The sequence below is a fragment of the Pongo abelii genome, chromosome 14 (genome assembly GCF_028885655.2).
Source record: "Pongo abelii isolate AG06213 chromosome 14, NHGRI_mPonAbe1-v2.0_pri, whole genome shotgun sequence".
NCBI lineage: Eukaryota > Metazoa > Chordata > Mammalia > Primates > Hominidae > Pongo > Pongo abelii.
Genome location: NC_071999.2, coordinates 33,263,104 through 33,283,379, shown reverse-complemented (window position 1 = coordinate 33,283,379; position 20,276 = coordinate 33,263,104). Strand labels below are relative to the sequence as shown.

Sequence of the window (20,276 nt, the reverse complement as noted above, 5' to 3'; positions counted from 1 at the left end):
AAATTGCCCATACTGGTTGCCACATATATATAATATATGGCATATATAATGGAATATATATTTATATATTCCATTATTTTGTTCATTATTGCCCCCAACTGCCATGCTTTTTGAACTCTTGTGTCTGCTTTTTGTAGTTTTTTGGCCTTCTCCTTTGCTCTCTTTTATAAAAGTGATGGCTATATCCAACCTTTTTTGCTTAAAAAAAGTACTTAGCTGAAAATATAGATTACATGATTGGCAATCATCCAGCCACACCTGAAATATTGTGCCCATTTATAAAAGAAACAAATAAGTAGAGCTATATCTTGGATAGGAATAAAATAGTGCCAGAAAATGAGGATACTTAGTCCAAAAAAGAGACAACATGGGGGTAACAAGATTGTTTTCTTGAAATAGTTAAGGAGATTTCTGAGAGAAGAGGCATTTAACTCATTCTTTGACACACCAGAAAAGATAACTAGAACCAAGGAAGGGAGATGGAGTGAAATTTCCAAGAGGCAGGTTTCAAGTCTATTTAAGAATATAATTTTGCACAGGAAAAAATTTTGAATGTTAAGAGTATGTGGACCTTAGAAAGGCCTGCATGTGTGAGTCAGATGCAGTGTCTTGAATGGAAGGAGTTTGAATTCACTGGATTAAAATTTGATCCTAGGATGCTGTTCACAACAGCTGAATACGGTACCTGCTCATTAATTTTATAATTGAAATGGGACTCTTCTTCTAGAGTCATTGTTCTTACCAACCTGGTAGCTATGAAACATTCCCTAGATTTAGACTTTAATTCCTGTTAGATGCATATGGACCCTCACACTGACCTATCTTGTCAAATTGAGTTTAGGAAATGAAACCAAGCGAACAAGTTGTGTCTGTGGCTATGTTTAACAGATTTAAAGAGGTTGGTGAATTAGCCAGGAAGGAAACTGTCTGCTCTTTTTATTTCCTTTGAAAAAGGATTCTTATACTCACAGATAAAACAATGTGTTATTTTTGTATCTGTAAAGGATGAATGAACTGTGGAGTCAAAGTACCTTCTTTAAATAATCACAGGTCTTGTTTGGTTTGGACCTAGTGCCAGCACGAGGACACATGAAGCTCTCAAAGGGGAAATTCCATATCAAAACCGACAACAGAAGTGTTAGTAACTAAAATCATTTCTGAAATTAACATAGCGCTCAGTAGCCCTGGAACTCAATGGGGCTGTTACAATTTCATCCAAGGACTTAAGCTATGCTTTATAATTATTAATGCAAATAACCACAATATATATAAAAACATTCTTTTTTTTTTTTTTTTTGAGACACAGTCTTGCTCTGTCAGCCAGGCTACAGTGCAGTGGCATGATCTTGGCTCACTGCAACCTCTGCCTCCTGAGCTCAAGCAATTCTTCTGCCTCAGCCTCCCAAGTAGCTGGGATTACGGGCGTGTGCCACCATGCCTGGCTAATTTTTGTATTTTTAGTAGAGACGGGGTTTCACCACGTTGGCCGGGCTGGTCTCGAACTCCTGACCTCAGGTAATCCACCCGCCTCGGCCTCCCAAAATGCTGGGATTACAGGTGTGAGCCACCGTGCCTGGCCAAGAACATTCTTATATCAGATTTAGGCCTTACTATATTTCAGTATCATTTATAAGTACTAGGAGAAGACAACTTGAAGAAGAATAACTATCATTTTAAGCATCTTTTGAAGATGATTGACAGATACAAAAATCACAAAGGCACAAAAGGACTACATGAGGGTCCTGCAGCCTAAATGCTGGTCATGGCATTAGAGGCTGATTTGCAAACGATTGCACGTTGCCACTTGTTTGAGAAAGGACTCATCCAGTAGAAAGTAGACACTATGTTCCCTAATAAATTAAATCCCAGAAGTCAATAATAGAAAAAACTGGAAACAATATGGCCATGGGTCTTCAGTCACTCCTTTGTATTGCCCTTGGCCAGCTATCAGTTTTCAGTTCTCCATTTTGACCCTCCTCTGATCCCTGACTGACCTCCCTCCACTTTAGCTCCTCTCTTCCTGAATCCTGCCCCCAAATTCACTCCTATGACTGTCCTGGCACTGAGAAAGGATGTGATAAACTAATTCGCATGAATATGTTGGGGATTGATGTTACACCTCTCATGGGTGTTGGCTATTTAGAAAGGTTTCCCGAGGAGAGAGCAGTGCTCAAAACAGAGATGAACCAGCTGTACACTAATGCCAATAGGAGGGCTGAGAGACAGGGATACACATGCCTTTACACTTCAAATCTAACCAGTGACATAAAGCTGGCCTTGATCAAGAAGAATTTTAAAAAAGGGTGATGGAATTCAGTTAGGCTGATTTGAGGTCTTTGTAGAGAGTTCTTGAGGCAAAATAATTCAAACTCAAAATATGTTCATCTTAATTCCTTCTGTAGAAACTAGGCTGGCATAAAACTGCATCGGGTATCATAGAAGTGGGTGTTAGGCCTAGGGAACTTGGTGCTGGGCTCTGTGAGGGCCTGGGACCATGTAATTAATATCTTGCGCTTATAGAACACGCAGTGCCCTATTTTAAGCACATAACATCCATAATCCTACTTAAGTTTTGCAATAATCCTACAGGTACAAGGAAGTACAGTTAGTTAAAAGTGAGAATCTAGGCGCAAAAAGTTTAAGTGACTTGTCCAGGGTTACACAGCTTGGAAATGGCAGAGCTGAGAACTGGAACCATGTTCAACCATCCTGCTCTATTGCTCTATAGGTTTTATGCTCTATAGCTCAACTGTAAGGTAGCATAGCACAGTGGTTAAAAAGACCCATTCTGAAGTCGGATGCCTCCCTCTTCATGGGCTGCATAACTTTTGCCAAGTTCCTTACCTTCCTGGTGCTTCCAGTCTCTCATTATAAAACGGGCATGTTAATGATGGTATACCAATCTTTATAGGCTTGTTGTAAGGATTAACACATTTAAAACAGCATCTGGCATATAATAAAAATTTTGTAAGTGTTGCTAACATTACTGTTTGTTAATAGGATATACCAAATTCCATTTCAACAAAAGTTTCTGTATTATACTTTTCCTGGACTTAACCAGTGGGTCACCTAAAAGGTGTTCTAAGCCACAGAATTCCTGTTTGACTTAAGGATTTAACTTGTGAAAAAAGAAATGTGTTCCAGAACTAACGTCACGTAACAGCAATTTAAATATCCTTACTTAACAGTACTCTTGAAAATGTACTTAAAATTTAATGGGAATACAGCATTTCCATACATCACTGTCCTTAGGAGTGGTTCCAAATTGGTGTACATAGATTCCTAAAAAACTTCATCGACAGTAATAAAGGTCTGCAGGCCTATTTTAACATTTCAATAGGCTCTAGAGAAACCATGTAGCAAGGTTACCTGGATTATGCTGACTGGGTTTTACATAGAAGGAGAAAGCACTGGTTGAGTGGCTTATGTTGCTCAGGGATCTTGAGAGTCAGGTCAAAGTGCACTGAGTAATTTTCTTTTCGTTCATACCTAAATCTTTATTGAGACTTCCTCTGAGTCAATGCTGGAGACTCAAAGCGAACAAGAAACATGTCCTTCTCTTGAGGTCCTAATAGGTTAATGGGCAATAAACCCACATAAGTAGTTACTCAAATTATAATAACAATAGAACCAGAGACTAACACCTAAACCAACCCTAGGATCAGGCAAATTTCTCAGGGAGGTGGTGGGCCAGTTGTTTGCAGAAATTGATGAGTACTTAGGTCCAAATCTGATTTGTTTCAGAAAGAAAAGGCAAATTGTATTAAATAATACATGCAATGTGTTTGGATGAAAAAAAAATTACTCTGCACTTGAGGTCCAAAAAATGATAAGGAAAAAAAAAGAAAAGGGTTGGAAGGAAAAAGAAAAAGAAAAAGTAAAGGGTCGGAGTAAGGGGTGTAGATGGAGAAACAGAGAGAGGGTGGGAGAGGGAGGGAGAGAGGGAGAGAGAGAGAGAGAGAAAGGAAAGAAGGAAGGAAGGAGGGAAGGAAGGAAAAAAGGAAGGAAGGAGGGGAGGAGGGAAGGAAGGAAGGCAGGCAAGCAGGCTTCAAAATAATAGCTAACACTAAGTCTACACAATTCACGTGTGAGGAAGGGGCTGTTATCTCCACTTTGTAAGGATGAGGAAACTGGGGCACAGAGTACCTGCCCTTTCCCGATGAAACCTGTGTTCGGTCCCTAAGTCAAGGCAGGCCCTGGGACAAGGTGCTCTGGTCTTTTGCTTGGGGTGTTCCCTTAACTCCTTGGGAAGCTCTGTCTGGTTATATTGCATGAGCTGAGTTGGCTGGCTCTGCTGCCTACCCATTCGTGCAGTCTGATGCCACACAGTGCCATACATCAGGTGTGATGCCGCCAGACCATGCAGCCCAGGCCGTGTGTACAGAGAGCTACTATTGCTATCAGGAAAGCTCAGGACACCGCGCAGCTGCAGAGACGTCAGGCAAGATACACACCCCTTCAGAACTCAGACCATCCCTGGTGTGGCATCTCCCCTCCCTATTCCAAAAGGGATGGTATAAAGCCTGGGAGAGTAATTGACGTGGAATGCTCTGTGCAACCAGGTCAACAGTCTGTCATAGATACAGTTAACACACACTCTTCAAATTGGCTATATTCTTGTCAGTATCCCAAATAAAAATAACCTTGTACCGTGTCCTGATGCTGGCCTTTCACACACATCATGCGGGAGCCATGTCCCTGAGACCCAGTGCTAACTTCTAGTTACTGTCAAATCCCACCCACATTTCCCTGGCCTCTTTCCACTCCTGTGTGCAGCTGGGTTATCTCATGCACTTAGCTCATCAGCTGTCACCAGCAAGTTGAAGCTGGGTTTAGTCAGGCCAGTGTGTTTGACTGCTGAGAAAACACCTAAGGGTTCACTTCAGTCAGTCACCCAGCATAAGACTGTTCTAACAGTCGCTTTTCAAACAGAGATAGAGACTAAGCCATCAAATGCAATAGAGCATTGATACTACAGCACATACTGTAAAATTCTAATATTTTTCAATAAGCAGTACTGAACATTATTAATATTAAATAGATCTTTCCTTCCTGAAAAATGGTCATCTTGAAGATGTTTTTTAATGGGCTGATTCCTTAAATGTATAAGTATTTGCACACAAGCACATTTGGTCCACTGAAATGAATTTTGCTTGAGTAAGGACTGTGGAATTAGACTTTGGGGGTCAGCTTCCTGTCCCACAGAATGCAGCAGGAAAGTTCCCACAATCAAGGGGGCCTCTCTTAGTGCATTCCATGTGGGAAGCATCTGCAGAGGTTTTATGCAGACAGTGCAATGTCTCAAGATGCTATCAGCATCTCCGACAGCCAAAGGCCACTGTGTCCTAAGAGGATCCCAATCCCAATCAAATGCCACAAAATTTATTTGCAGCATAAGCAAGAATGTGTGCGTGTGCGTGTGTGTGTGTGTGTGTGCGTGTGTGTGTGTGTGTACAGCAAGGCCGCATTAAACCTCACTGTCACTGTGGAGAAAGAAACCAAACTCATATGAACTTGAGCTTACAATCTTCCCATTGTGAGGATGTGTAGTGAGAGAAAAGGTTATCACACTGAGAAATTTCTTTAAGGAAGTTATTTTCAATCAACCCCATGAGGTTCAGGGAAACTTAAGCCCAGCTGACAAAGCAGCAAGTAAGCCAATTCATTCATTTGACCACTATTTTCAGGATGTCTACTATATGCCAGGCACTATTCTGAACCCTGGGGATGTAGCAGTGAACAAGAGAACCATAGCCCTACATTCTGCTGCTTCACTCAGAACTTATAACATGCTCATCAGTTCATAGTTGAATACCAGACTGTGAGCTCCAACCATGCCCTTTCTCTTCTAACTGTATACCAGCACCTAGAACATATCTGCAACAGAGGTGGTGTTCTATATGTTTTATGAAGTAATACACAGGAACAGAGATGTGACCCTAAACTCTTTTTTTGTGTGTGACGGAGTCTCGCTCTGTAGCTCAGGCTGGAGTACAGTGGCGCAGTGGTGCGATCTCGGCTCACTGCAACTTCTGCCTCCCAGGTTCAAGCAATTCCCCTGCCTCAGCCTCCTGAGTAGCTGGGACTACAGGCGCCCACCACCATGCCCGGCTAATTTTTTGTATTTTTAGTAGAGACAGGATTTCACCACGTTAGCCAGGATGGTCTCGGTCTCCTGACCTCGTGATCCGCCCGCCTTGACCTCCCAAAGTGCTGGGATTACAGGCATGAGCCACCACGCCCGGCCCCTAAACTCTTTAAAACCCTCATGAAACTCTTTAGAGATAGGTAAAGCAAAACATATATATACATTCATTCACCCAACCTGATGAGTAGGGTGAATAAGTTATGGACTCAGTCATCAGGAAGCACACATTTTGGCAGAGAAACAGCAAAAGCCAAAGCATGGAGGTTCTGAAGGGTTGGTGTATTTAAGAAACTATAAGGTGGTGTGACTGAAGCAAGTGGGAGGACAGCAGGAGATGAAGCTGAAAAGAGAGGCAAGGTTGGGCATAAAGGATTTAAGGATTTGGACTTTTATCCTGATGGTGATAGGGAACAGACGATGGAATTTAGACAGAAGAGTAATAGGATTTTAAATTGGTGATTTGGCAAGATCACTCTGGCTGCAGAGGTGGAGCACAGACTGGAGGGAGCCATGGCCAATGAGGTAGTCCTGGTGAGAACTGATAAGGCCTTATTTTAGGCAGTCACAGCCGGGTAGGAGAGCTGATAATTTAATGATCCAAGGAAGCAGAATGGGCAGGACATTGTGATGGGCTGGATGGAGAGAAAATATCAGTTTCCACTCCAGACTAAAAGATAACTTCGTGGCGGGGACTATGGCCAATAGGAAGTGATTAATCTGCGCTTGTAAAGGCTGGAAGGATCAGAGAGAAGGAAGTGGCATTCTCTTGGAAGCTTAGTGGTTAAGCATGTGCAGTCAGATGATCTGGGTTAAAATCACAGCTCCACCACTTGCAGGCTGTGTGACTTTGGGCAAGAGGCTTAATCTGTCTATTTCTCAATTTCCTCATTCATAAAATGGGAATAATCTAGTTTGTAGGATTTTTGTGGGTCTTTGGTGAATCGATACATGTCGGTCCTTAGAAAAGTCCCTAGAATAGAAAGCACTCAATAAGAGCTAATAAGTTATTGTTATTCTCAAGTTTCCAGCTTGTGTGTTTGCTATGATTCGGGCAGGAAACATTGGCTCCAACTTCCTGCAGCCTTTAGATCAAACCCATCACACAGATGCTCAGAATCCTCTATGGTCTGGTCCTATCCTGTATCTTGTATTGTACTGCCCTATCTTTTCCCAGGTCTGGGTCTTCGGTCTTGTTTTGGTTTTGAGATGGAGTCTCACTCTGTCACCCAGGATGGAGTGCAGTGGTGCAATCTCAGCTCACTGCAACCTCTGCCTCCTGGGTTCAAGCTATTCTCCTGCCTCAGCCTACCGAGGAGCTGGGTGACCCCCCCACCACATCCGGCTAATTTTTTTTGTATTTTTAGTAGAGACAGGGTTTCACCATGTTGGCCAGGCTGGTTTTAAACTCCTGACCTCAGGTGATCTGCCTGCCTTGGCCTCCCAAAGTGCTAGGATTACAGGCGTGCGCCATCGCACTTGGCCAGGTCTGGGTCTTTACTCATACTGTTTCCTCTGCCTATAATGCCCTCCCCTGCCTTCATCTCAGCAGATTAAAATTCATTTCAAATGCCACCTCTTCAAAAAAGTATTATTAGATTACTATTAGATAGTAGTATATATTAGATTCCCTCAACCGCCGAATCTTTTAAAATCTAATTTCTTTGTATTTGCCTTAAGTCTCTTGGTTAGGTTTGAATGGGCTCCTTGAGAGTGGCAACTGTCTCTCATTAATCTTTCTGTCTCCTCCGGCCCCTAACCTTGCCTCTAGTACCACTCAGTACATCTTTGTTGCATTGAAACAGAGAGCCCCCAAGATGAAGTGCTCATGTATGAAATTGGAATATTACTGCCCCTGACTTCATAGGGTAGTTTTGCATGCTTAGAATATAATAAGCGCTCAACAAATTAGATCCTCATCCACATCATTATTTCTAAAAAGAAAGTTTCACTTGTCCTTTGCCGACCTTAATATAAACATCTATCTGTCTGTCTCTCTCTCTTTCTCTCCCTCTCTGTTTTGAGACCGGGTCTTGCTCTGTTGCCCAAGCGAAGTACAGTGGCACAATCATAGCGCACTACAGCATGGAATGCCTGGGCTAAAGTGATCCTCCTGCCTCAGCCTCCAGAGTAGCTGGGATTACAAGTGTGTGCTGCCACATCTTTTTTTTTTTTTTTTAAGAGAATGGGTCTTGCTATGTTGCCCAGGCTGGTCTCAAACTCCAGGGCTCAAGCTGTCTTCCAGCCTTAGCCTCCCAAACTGCTGGGATTACAGATGCGAGCCACCATGCCCAGCCACTTTTGTCTCATTTTAATTAAGTTAAAGGATAAAGGCATTACTTTAGAATTCCTGGGAAATTGCTCACAAGAATCAATACTGTTCTGGCCCATGGAGGCATTTCTTTACAAATTCCAGAGTTCCCTCTCTGGAGGCATGGCTTGAATACTTTAAGTCTTTTCCTTTTGGTCTTGGAGGAACAGTGCTCAGCTTTTGATCTCTGTGATTCTGATAGAGAAGGTGACTGGGAAGGATTCAGGTCCAGCAATTGCCTCTTCTATCTCAGGCCCCCTAGTCTGGCTGATGAAGCCAGAAACAGAGCCCTAGACACAGGGAGTGGGATGTGGGTGCTTTGGGCTGGCTGTTCCAAAGGGAGCAAATAGGCAACTGTGACAGTCCTGGATTTATTTTTATTTTTAAATTCTACTTTGAAGAATTTTGTGAGTCCCAAAGAAGCCCTTTTATGTCATTATTTTGTCTTTTTTTTTTTTTTTAGAATTTCCTCTAAAACTCATTAGGGAGATTTAACATATTCCAGATTTAGCACTTTAATGGGTTTTTGTTCCTGCCTTAATTTTTTCCCATTTTTAATTTCTCCTCTGATTTTTACTTAGCCGTTTCTGGAATTATAAAGTTTGCAAACGACAGCAAAATATCTGGGAAGCCTTTTCTATGTGAGTTCATGTATACTGCCTTTTCTATGTGAGTTCATGTATACTGCCTGGCTCAGTAGGTAAGAGATCTGTCCCAGAGACTGATTTTGTGGCAGCAGATTGGGTTCGCTATGATAAACCATTTAGGGAAACTGAACCAGCCTCTGTTATAAAACCACAAAGATTCTGAGTTTGGGAGTTTCTTTGTTGCACCACTATTGTGATTTTTTTTCTCTCCAGGAACCTCGGACAAGTCTAATCTGGAGCTGATCACTCTAACATGCACCTGTGTGGCTGCGACTCTCTTCTGGCTGCTATTAACCCTCTTTATCCGAAAAATGAAAAGGGTAAGAACATAGGTGATGTTCTATGCTCCTTTTTACACATATTCTAAAAAGCCTGATCTGATGTCTAGAGTAGGCAAACAAATGTGGGACCCTCTTTCTTTCCCTTCCCTCTCATTCCTATCTCTGACCTGGTGAACACAGAAAGAAAATAAATCATCAAAATGTCTCTAACCACAAGGTGGGGTGTTCAAAAGAAAAGCCATAACAATGAACTGATGAATACTTCTCAGGGGCAGAAGGTATTTTTGATATAAAATATGTTAATAGAGTCTTTAAAGTCAGTGTGGGACCTGTGAAACCTTTATTTCCTAACCCTCACTCTCTGCTAAGAAATAAAAAGGAGACTGGGCATGGTGGTACATGACTGTAATCCCAGCACTTTGGGAGACCGAGGCAGGAGGATCGCTTGAGGCCAAGAGTTCAAGACCAGCCTGTCCAACATAGTGAGACCCTGACTCTACAAAAAGTTTTAAAACTTAGGCAGGTATGGTGGTGCACACCTGTAGTCCCAGCTACTCGGGAGGCTGAGGTGGGAAAATCCCTTTAGCCTGGGAGGTCAAGTGAGCAGTGAGTCATATGCAACTGCACTCCAGCCTGAGTGACAGAGTGAAACCCTGTCTCAAAAAAAAAAAAAAAAAAAACTAAAGGCCCACCTTTGACTTATCTCATAACATATTGGAAGTAAAAATAAGTGGACTCTTTTTCTATACTTTCTGAGTCACACCACAGAATTAAGTTATTTAGAGTGTGAGGTCCAGTTTGGCATTCAGGACATCAGATTTCTATACTTAGGTCTGCAATATGATCTGCTTCTCTGAAATCCAGTGGGAAGAGAGCTTACATTTATTCATTCATTCATTCATGCTTCAAATATTTACTGCGTACCCACTCAGTGCAGCATGCCAGGCCCTGTGCAAGGCCCTCTGGTGACAGTGGGGCAGATGCTGGAGTGAGCATTTGGGAGATTGGCTTTAATCAGCCCCACAGATGTCAAACTGCAACTCTTGAGTTAGCTGAAAGAGTAGCTGCCTAAAAGATGTGTAAGAGGAGTGTCAAGGCAAAGAAGAGAGGAAGGAGTGTTGTAGGCAGAGGCAAGAGCATTTAGGAGGCTGGGCAGGGGAGGGGGAACACAGTGAGAAGGAGAGACTGACAGAAGGCCAGGGCTACAGTGTGGAGAACAGGAGGAACAAGGTATGAGGTGAGGCTGCCAAGAAATGGGAAGGGAAAGTGGCAAGGCCTAGCCAGGCAGGGTCTTGTAGGCCATGGTGAGGAATTTGATCCTTATTCTAAAAGCAATGGGAAGTCTTGGGGAAGAAAGGTATGTTAGATTAAGGAAGGGATGGGGGAGTGGGGCGCCTAGTGTGACAAATATATGTCTGGAAAAATTATTTTGGCTACTGTGAGAAGCATGGACTTGGGGGGGCAAGAGTGAATAAAGAGGCACCTGGTAGAAGACTTCATGGTAGTCCAGGTAAGAAATTATGTTGGCTGCCGGGCGTGGTGGCTCACGCCTGTAATCCCAGCACTTTGAGAGGCCGAGGCAGGTGGATCATGAGATCAGGAGATGGAGACCATCCTGGCTAACAGGGTGACCCCGTCTCTACTAAAAATACAAAAAATTAGCCAGGAGTGGTGGCGGGCGCCTGTAGTCCCAGCTACTCAGGAGGCTGAGGCAGGAGAACAGCATGAACCTGGGAGGCGGAGCTTGCAGTGAGCCGAGATCACACCACTGCACTCCAGCCTGGGCTACAAAGCGAGACTCCGTCTCAAAAAAGAAAAGAAAAGAAATTTTGGTGGCAGGCCGGGCGCAGTGGCTCACACCTGTAATCTGAGCACTTTGGGACGCCTGGCACTCAGGGTGGATCACCTGAGGTCAGAAGTTCAAGACCAGCCTGGCCAACATAGTGAAAACCCATCTCGACTAAAAATACGAAAAATTAGCTGGGCACGGTGGCAGGCGCCTGTAATGTCAGCTACTCGGGAGGCTGAGGCAGGAGAATGGTTTGGACCCAGGAGGCGGAGGTTGCAGTGAGCCGAGATCACCCCATTGCACTCCTGTCTGGGCAACAAGAGTGAAACTCTGTCTAAAAAAAAAAAAAAAGAAAAGAAAGAAATTATAGTGGCGGCCGGGCGCAGTGGCTCACACCTGTAATCCCAACACAGGGCCAAGGCAGGTGGATCTCCTGAGGTCAGGAGTTCAAGACCAGCCTGGCCAACGTGGTGAAACCCCGTCTCTACTAAAAATACAAAAATAAGCCAGGTGTGATGGCACTTGCCTGTAGTTTCAGCTACTAGGGAGGCTGAAGCAGGAGAATCACTTGAACCCAGGAGGCGGAAGTTGCAGTGAGTTGAGATCATGCCACTGCATTCCAGCCTGGGTGACACAGTGAGACTCTGTCTCAAAAAAAAAGAAAGAAAGAAATTATGGTGCCTCTGACTAAATGATTAGAGTCAAGGGATATTTGGGAAGTAAAATCAGTAGGACTTGAGAAGTATCAGAAGGCCTCCTCAATTTCTAGAAATTAGTCCTTATTAATATGCCAGGTCTTATGGGAAGCTCTTTATGTAGTATGTCAATAAATTATTCCAAAAATATGAAAAGGTAAATATATTATTATTCCCATTTTATAGAGAGGGTAACTGAGGCTCAGCAAGACAAAGTTAACTGATCCAAAGTCACTATGGTTGGACCTTAGTTTTGAACCCAGGCTATTTGACCTTAGATTTGATATTTACAACTAATAAGATATACTTTATAGTGCTAGTATGAGAGACAAGGCCAGCAGCCATCCTCTATGGTAAATGTTTAACATCAGGCTTTTGCCATTTGGAGTGACTGATTTTGAGACATGACAACTAAGTCCACTGCTTGAGAAGGAAACAAACGTCACACAATAGTTTTGAAAGGGGAGATACACCATATAGGGAAATACATCTAACAGAAGCAAAACTTGCCAAATCTGCAAGGGAGGTACAAAGGCTATAGGAGTTCAAAGGAGGAGAAGGGGAGAAAAAACTTCCGAGAAAGCGAGGCTTGAGACAGACTTTGAAGGCTGTAGCTGGAAGGAAAGAAGCAGAAAAACAGCCCACCCTAGTCCTTCCTACTCCCCAGAACGGGGAAGTAGTCTGGTTGCTTAGCATAGAGGAGCACAGTAGAAATAAAACTGGAAAGGGGCCGGGCACGGTGGCTCATGCCTGTAATCCCAGAACTTTGGGAGGCCGAGGCGGGCAGATCATTTGAAGTCAGGAGTTCGAGACCAGCCTGGCCAACATGGTGAAACCCCATCTCTACTAAGAATACAAAAATTAGCTGGGCGTGGTGGCAGGCGCCTATAATCCTGGCTACTCGGGAAGCTGAGGCAGGAGAATCGCATGAACCCAGGAGGCAGAGGTTCCAGTGAGCCGAGATCATATCACTGCACTCCAGCCTGGGCGACAAGAGTGAGACTCCATCTAAAAAATATAAAAAATAACAAAAATAAAACTGGAAAGGTACATTGGGACTAGATTGAAGAGGTCCCTTCTATTTCTAAAATTCTGTGAAATTTTGATGTCAATAAGAAAGAATGAGAGCAAGAGATCATTATCTCAAAAACAGAATGCCTGTAAAATTTGAAAAGGATTGGGGGAGGCAAAGAGGAACAAGACATCCCAAAATATTTCCATATGGTTCCTCTAACGACAATGTAAATTCCTCATTGATAAAGACGGCATTTTATCTTTTTATCCTCACCCTGCATAATTATAGCTAACATTTATTGTTATAATTATAGCTAACATTTATTGAGGCTTACTACATACCAGACCCTGCTCTTAATAGCCTTCCATGGATTATTTCATTTGATATTCACAACAACCCTGTGAGATAAGTACCATTATTACAGATAAGAAAACTAAGGTTAGAGGGCAGTTTGTCCACAGTTATGTGTGTGGGTGAGCAGAAGTTGACCTGTGATTCAAACCCAGGTATTCAGCCCCCATGCCTGGGCTTTGAAGCACTTAGCTGGGCAGCCTCCATGCCAAGCACCTAGTAGCTGCTCAGCGTTAATGTCAATTGAAGGAATAAATATTTGCCAACTAACATTTTACTATCACAGTCTCCTCAAAGCCCTCACTTAAGGTTTGTTTGGTGTCTCCTCTCACCTGCCTTATTGAGATAAACCATAAAATTCCATAGGTGCCACATGGGAGACTGCCTACCACTGCCTATTCCCCTGCCTCTGTCAACACTACTGCCAGCCTCCCCACACATCCTACATGAGCCCAAGATGTCCTTTGCGAGGTTTCAGCTATCCTATGCTCTGTGAGGATTGGAGATTGTTTTTCAGGGCTCGGGTATACAGGACATTGAAAAGTTTAGTCATAAAACCTACTACTACAGCAGCTTCTCTAATGGCCACCTAGTACCCTGTTATAGGAATTCATACTCTTCACAGAGTGTCTGGCAGGCTGGGCCCTCATAGTCTAACACCAACGGCAACCACAGTTTGTGACAAACGTGTTCCATATTGTTTTTTGCTTCTCATCCTTTACGGAGGCCAAGCAAACCTTTCTGCTTTGAGCTATTTGTCACACATTTTAGTGATAATTTTTGTGAGAAGGAGAATGATTGCAAGTGATGGATGAGGTGAGTTGTGACAGCCCAGAACAGAGTGAGTAAGGGCTGAAGAATGCGAGTGGGTGTGAAATGGTGTGTATGGAGAGGTTGTCTTCTCCATTCCAACTCTGATCCCATTTAGGGAAAAGCACCAAAAGGAAGGGCCCCAAAACTCATTTAAATGAAGTTTACATAACTTCTGGCCAAGAGTTGTATGGGAAAACATGCTTCCTTTCCATCCTATCCAAGAGTCTGCCCACAGAAATGCAGTCATCAATTCTAGAAATTTGCCCATTAACAGGAAATACACCCATTGATATGAATCTAAGACATTAAATGTAAATCCACTTATCTATGATCTGAAATAAAGGGTATTTTCTAGGCTTGATTTGCATTACCAAGATAAAAAAGCACTTCAAGGCAGATGTCTGCCTTACTCACTTGACATCCTACCAATGGACAAATGAACTCAGAATGTGTCTTGTGTATAAGTCTTTTGCCATATTTACTCCTTGGCCTTTGAAATAATCATTTTTTTTTTTTTAATTTTTAGACAGAGTCTTGCTCTGTCGCCCAGGCTGGAGTGCAGTGGCGCCATCTTGGCTCACTGCAACCTCCACCTCCTGGGTTCAAGCAGCTCTCCTGCCTCAGCCTCCCAAGTAGCTGGGACTACAGGTGTGTACCACCACACCTGGCTAATTTTTGTATTTTTAGTAGAGTCGGAGTTTCATCATGTTGGCCAGGCTGGTCTTGAACTCCTAACCTCAGGTGATCTGCCCACCTCAGCCTCTTAAAGTGCTGGGATTACAGGCCACCACATACAGCCTCAATTTCCATTTCTTACAGAAGGTAAACCTTATTCCAATCTCACTAAGGATTCAGCTACATACAACTTTTCCAGATAGCTGAAGCAACTAAGAGGTCAGGCCTTCTAAAAGTTTAAACATTCATAAGAAATGTGCCTTTCAGTGCCCCAGGGATCCTGGGTTTACTTCGCCACTTCTTGCTTTTCCTATATATGTAGAAAAGCCACAGTGCGCCCCACTGTTGGCCCATCTGTAATGTATATTCCTGCTTATACAAGATGGCCATGGGAAGTTATTTTTAGTCATTGTTTGGAATGACTTTATAAAAATGCTTTGCATTTTTTAGCAAGACCATCATATAATTGTTTAAGATCAAGTACAACACATAAGGTCACTGGAGAATTTGAGTGCATGTTATCCAAGATAGGATGGTAGAGCTCACATTACAGAAATGTAGTGTGGGAATAGTAAGGAGTTGTTTAATAGAAATTGCACACCCAAGTGTGATGAGTGTATGTGAATGTGGAGAAGTACTTTCTGTACCTGGCCACACAGTTTCAACCAAATGATCCCAAATAAAACAGTGGATGTTAACTGAATATCCAGGATTTGTAAAGTTGTTTTCTTCTTGATGACTTTGAGATCTCTTTATTTCTCAGTCTTCTTCTGAAATAAAGACTGACTACCTATCAATTATAATGGACCCAGATGAAGTTCCCTTGGATGAGCAGTGTGAGCGGCTCCCTTATGATGCCAGCAAGTGGGAGTTTGCCCGGGAGAGACTTAAACTGGGTAAGATATTTGTTCAACAGATTCATAAACCTATGCTGAGCACATATTACATGAAAAACACTGTGCTTTGAGAGATGCAAAAGTAAACTAGACCTGGGATTCTGCCCTCCAGCTGCTCACAAACTAGCAAGGGAGATGGACACAAAAGTAAATAATTCCAATGCAATGCTCAGATAACAATACAAGGTGACAGGCAGCACCTGTTTGTTCATGCAACAGTTATTAGGCACCTTCTCTGAGCAGCAGACAATGGTCTAAGCCCTGGAGATGCAAAGGTGCTTGCATCTCTTCCCTCAAAGGGCTCAGTCTGGAGATAGGTGCACAAGTGGTAAGTGAAGGGGGACGGAGAGAGAGGCATTACAAATACACGTACTCTTACATAATGAAACTGTTGAGGGATTAGAAATATGTGATCCAGAACATAATTGAGGGTGGCAAGGAACAGTGAAATCAAACATTTGGTGAAAGAGTTGGTGCTCTTCAAGGCCATGGATCAAAAAAACCCTCTGCACAAATCCACAAATTACATACTTTGATTTTCCTGGGAATGTCCAGACCGAGTAGAAAGCCCTAGGGGAGTCATTTAAGTTTCACTTTTGAAGAGCAAAGACTGTTGTTTTCCAGGTAGCGCAGATGCTATAAACAGCAGGCAAATGTGCTTTCCCGCAGCCTACCTTCCAGTTCCTCCAGCTCAGACGTCACAAAGCCCATTTATCTCCAGCCTCTGGTGCTACAAAACAATTGGAACCTCAATTACTCCTACCCAAAATGTTTGGATTGTGGCTTCTGAAAGTTTTCCACTCACTCCTGTGTATGCCAGAGTCATTAGTAGTTGGAACTAAGAAAACAGATTGTGGATCCAGTGTTCTTGGAGCTTGTCCCTCTCAGTGTGGAGAGCCTGTTGTTCCAAATTCAACAGTATCGTCCCTCTCCTTACATGCAAATGATACTGGGGTGAGGGATGTAGGGGGTAGAGAGGAAAAAATGGCTTTTGTTTTTCTCTTGGGCCTTGAAATGATTCTGCTTACACTGAGAAAGGACTGGCCTCAGGAGCATGTTCTATTTGGCTTGGGGAGGAAACTTGGAAATCAGTTAAAAGCTGGAGAGACAGGAGAAAGCCAGCCAGGAGGGAAAAATCAACTACATTTAGAGTAGTTAAGGGCAGGTGGCATACTGGATGAGTTCCTTCTGCAAGTCTAAATTATATGGCAGCTAGCCCAGCCCCTCAGTGACCTTGGCAGGAAATATGGGATAATTTTCCCACAATCACGAGCCATTCTCAGCCCACATTGCTTTCCAGAGTTATCAGTCATAATCAAACATGCTTCTTCCAGTATAGGACACATGGGCTTTCTGTCCCATCGCTTCATTCCTTCCTAGTATCATTGTGATCCACACCACATCACAGATTGCTAATCCTTCTACCAGAATTCCCCTGGGGCTCTGTGGGTTTAAATAATCCCATTTCAGGAGAGTCTCCTTGTTGAAGATCATTCTTATCGCTCTTTTCCTTTCCAGAGTTGCCACATGCTAGGATTTGGCTGATGTCCATTTGAGTGTCTCTGATGGGTGAGAGAAAGTGTGTCAAGTCTGTTAACTTTGTCTTTTAATACAGAGTGTGGCTGCAAGGCCCGGAGGTTCACTCCTCTGATTGATTAACGTGGGAGCAAGGAGGCCCAAGACTTGTTTATTTCTTAAGCCAAATAAATGACAAAGTAATTTGAAGTAATGTCTAGCAACTGAAAATAACCCAGATTATGTCCAGATAGACAGAAAAGGCTGTTTTAACTGGCAGTTGTACTGGGGTTGTACATGTAGAGAAATACACAAGGTTATATCTGGTTTCAGCTGTATCTACTTGTTGGTTACTGTCAGCAGCCCTAGTGAGTGGGATTGGAATTTATAGTACCCGATAGAGGGATGCAGTTGGAGGTTGGGTCAAAGGTGTTGCTACCACCACTAAAATTCCTGAAATCCAAGAACAAATAGAATCTTAAAAAAAAAAAAATGATTCCTCACTAACCCATGGGAGGGAATTCAGCTTCTATAAATTTATCACAGAAGTTAGGAGATAATTCAGCTCCTATATATTTATTATAGAAGTTAGAATAGTCTGGGTGTGGTGGCTCATGCTTGTAATCTCGGCGCTTTGGGAAGCTGAGGCGGGTGGGTCACCTGAGGTCAGGAGTTCGAGACCAGCCTGGCCAACATGGTGAAACCCTGTCTCTACTAAAAATACAAAAATGAGCCAGCTGTGGTGGCGCGTGCCTGTAGTCCCAGCTACTCAGGAGGCTGAGCCAGGAGAACCCATTTGAACCCAGGAGGTGGAGGTTGCTGTGAGCCGAGATCATGCCGTGGCACTCTGGCCTGGGCAACAGAGTGAGACTCCGTCTCCAAAAAAAAAAAAAAAAAGTTAGAATAATGTTCAACACTGCATCTTTCTATTGAAAAATAATCAAAAGTCATAATTACCTAATATAGCAAACAATACAGGGAGTCGGGAGTTTGGCAAGTGAATGGTGCCTGGGCTGGTGCTGCCTCTTGTAAGACCAGCCCTGAATGCCAGAGACGGCCCAACCCATGCTGCCATGCACTCTCCCCAGAGTGTCCAGGGCCCCTGGCCAGTCCAAGACATTCTTGGAGGAGATTCCAATATCCTTGCATTGTATGGCAATGACCTAGCACACTTCCGAGCTAGTTAGTGGCATTCCAAGAAACACTGAGGAGAATTTTAAGGGAAAAGAAAGATCAGGTGAGGTCAAGTCTGATGCAACTGGGCTCCCCTGAAACTGGAACCATGAGTCTGCAGAAGGATTCCAACACATCAGATGATTAAGGAGCCCATAACAGCTTCATGCTGTTTTATGAGGCAGCAGTCGGCTTCCAAGAGAATAAATGAAAAGACTGGAGTCGGGAAGCCAAATGAGAGCCAGTTTATTCTCACTGATAAGAAGCAAAGTCCCAAACACTTGTTAAAACAAAGTGTGTTGTGACGGCTAAGACGGGATGTGGGGGCTGAAACTATGGAAAGTGCAAAGGATGCCACCTGCCCCAAACATGCAAGGGTCTTAGGTGTGTAAGGAGAAAAGATCTGGATATTTCTCAGGCTCAGGACACTTTTCTTTTTAGATGGTAGAAGGCATTGTGGAAGAAAAACATTGATATTTTATCCCAAATAAAGCAAGGAATAAACCTCCAACCAAAATGCACCAGTTTTTACTAGTATAGAGAAGGCATCTGCCAGCGCTGTTCCCACACTGGATTTTCAGATGTAGCACTTTCAGGATCCACTGGAGGCTCTTTTATTTCAACTTGAGGGTCCCCATCCTGGTCTATTTCTTCAACAATTTTACGCGAAGAAGGAAGCAGAGGCTGTAGCTCTGCCCGTGTTGCATGCTCTGGGAGGAATGTCATTTAGTAATCACCACAGGAGCATGTTTCACAAAAAGAGAAACGTGTCATCTCTCCAGTGTTCCCTCCGAATGCAGAGCATGTCCCTGCAGACAGCCACACAGAGGCTTTAATGATGACACTGGTATAACTGAAATTTACATACATCCTAACTGGACACCTGGGGTGGTAGGTAGTAGAAGACATTAAGCAGAGCAAGGTAAAGACATTTTTGTCACTGAGTAGTTGGGCATAAAGGTAGAAAGGTTCTAATATGATGAGGAAGAAGCAAAGCTTCATTACAAACTACAAGAAACTTAAAAAAAAAATGTCCTTTGGGGAAAGGGAGTGGAGTATGAGGAAGGAACAGAGGAAAGAAGATTCATTAACTGAAGGCACATTATCAGACAGGTCTAAGAAAGAGCACTTGGTTGGGAAAGGAGGGGTTGTGTTAAATTCACACTCTAACTGCCAGGATTTATAATAGTTTTAACCAACCAATGGTATTCTGTCATTTCCCCTTCCCCCAAGAAGAGCCAAAAAAAGACTGACTTATTTTACTTACTCTTCTTTGGGTGTATCATGCTGGAGGTGCACCATTTCTCTGGGTTCTCTTGAGCTGTTTCCTGATGTGCAAAAGGAAGTTCCCTGATATAAAAGGTAGCTTAGGTACTCCAGGGAGTGCCCTCCCCAAAAGGCATCAATCTCGGGGTCTCTATCCCATGGGCCCCTCTAGTTACCTATGACTAGGAGACTTGCTTTAGGCATCCCACACGTTCCTGAACACCACTCTCCATTCTGCAGCAATATTCAGTAATAACAGATAGCACCAGGCACCAAGTTAGGTTCTGGGAAGATTCAGACATGGTCCTTGCCCCCCAGAGTAAAGGGGAGCAAGGACTTCCTGGCTCATTCTAGGATAGGGAAAGAAACATATTAACAGTCATTATAGCATAGCATTATGGGGACCATGAAAGGAACCTTGCTTGGTTATTGCATTTAGCAACTACCTCTCTGGGGTTGAAACAAATCACTACCAGTGGTTGACCAGGCTCCTGTGCTGAACCATGAGGATTTGTAATCTTCATCTAAGATACATTAGAAAGACTGGGAATATTTTGCCTGGTAGGGAAGTTGGATAAATGACTTAGTGATTATTTTAAAGTTATGAGCATTATTATAATCCACAGTAGTAACTACCATTTTCTATTTCTCCCTTTTTGCTGAAAACAGATGAGAGAAAAATGACTGTAAATGGAAAAAGAAAA

General features: G+C 43.1%; 1 protein-coding gene and 1 long non-coding RNA gene across 14 annotated transcripts in view; one reads left to right on the top strand and one right to left on the bottom strand.

The window, feature by feature from the left end:
• Positions 1–20,276, top strand: part of FLT1 (fms related receptor tyrosine kinase 1) — a 192,305-nt gene that overhangs the window by 140,591 nt on the left and 31,438 nt on the right. For both annotated transcript variants that reach the window (XM_024230907.3, XM_054528852.2), the window contains 2 exons: positions 9,317–9,423; positions 15,486–15,618. In XM_024230907.3, coding sequence (XP_024086675.1) covers positions 9,317–9,423; positions 15,486–15,618 — 240 coding nt within the window. The remainder of the gene's footprint in view (positions 1–9,316; positions 9,424–15,485; positions 15,619–20,276) is intronic.
• The window catches only part of LOC129049463 (uncharacterized), a 158,397-nt gene that overhangs the window by 111,676 nt on the left and 26,445 nt on the right, over positions 1–20,276 (bottom strand). For 7 of the 12 annotated variants that reach the window (XR_008512546.2, XR_008512557.2, XR_008512552.2 and 4 more), the window contains 3 exons: positions 19,749–19,922; positions 19,574–19,634; positions 18,537–19,115 (listed from right to left, as the gene is read on the bottom strand). The exons of 1 other annotated variant lie outside the window; for it this stretch is intronic. This is a non-coding gene — a long non-coding RNA (uncharacterized LOC129049463). Of the gene's footprint in view, positions 1–15,946; positions 16,349–18,536; positions 19,116–19,573; positions 19,635–19,748; positions 19,923–20,276 lie in introns of those variants that run through there. 4 more of the 12 variants (XR_008512551.2, XR_008512561.2, XR_008512559.2 and 1 more) reach the window with 2 other exon arrangements.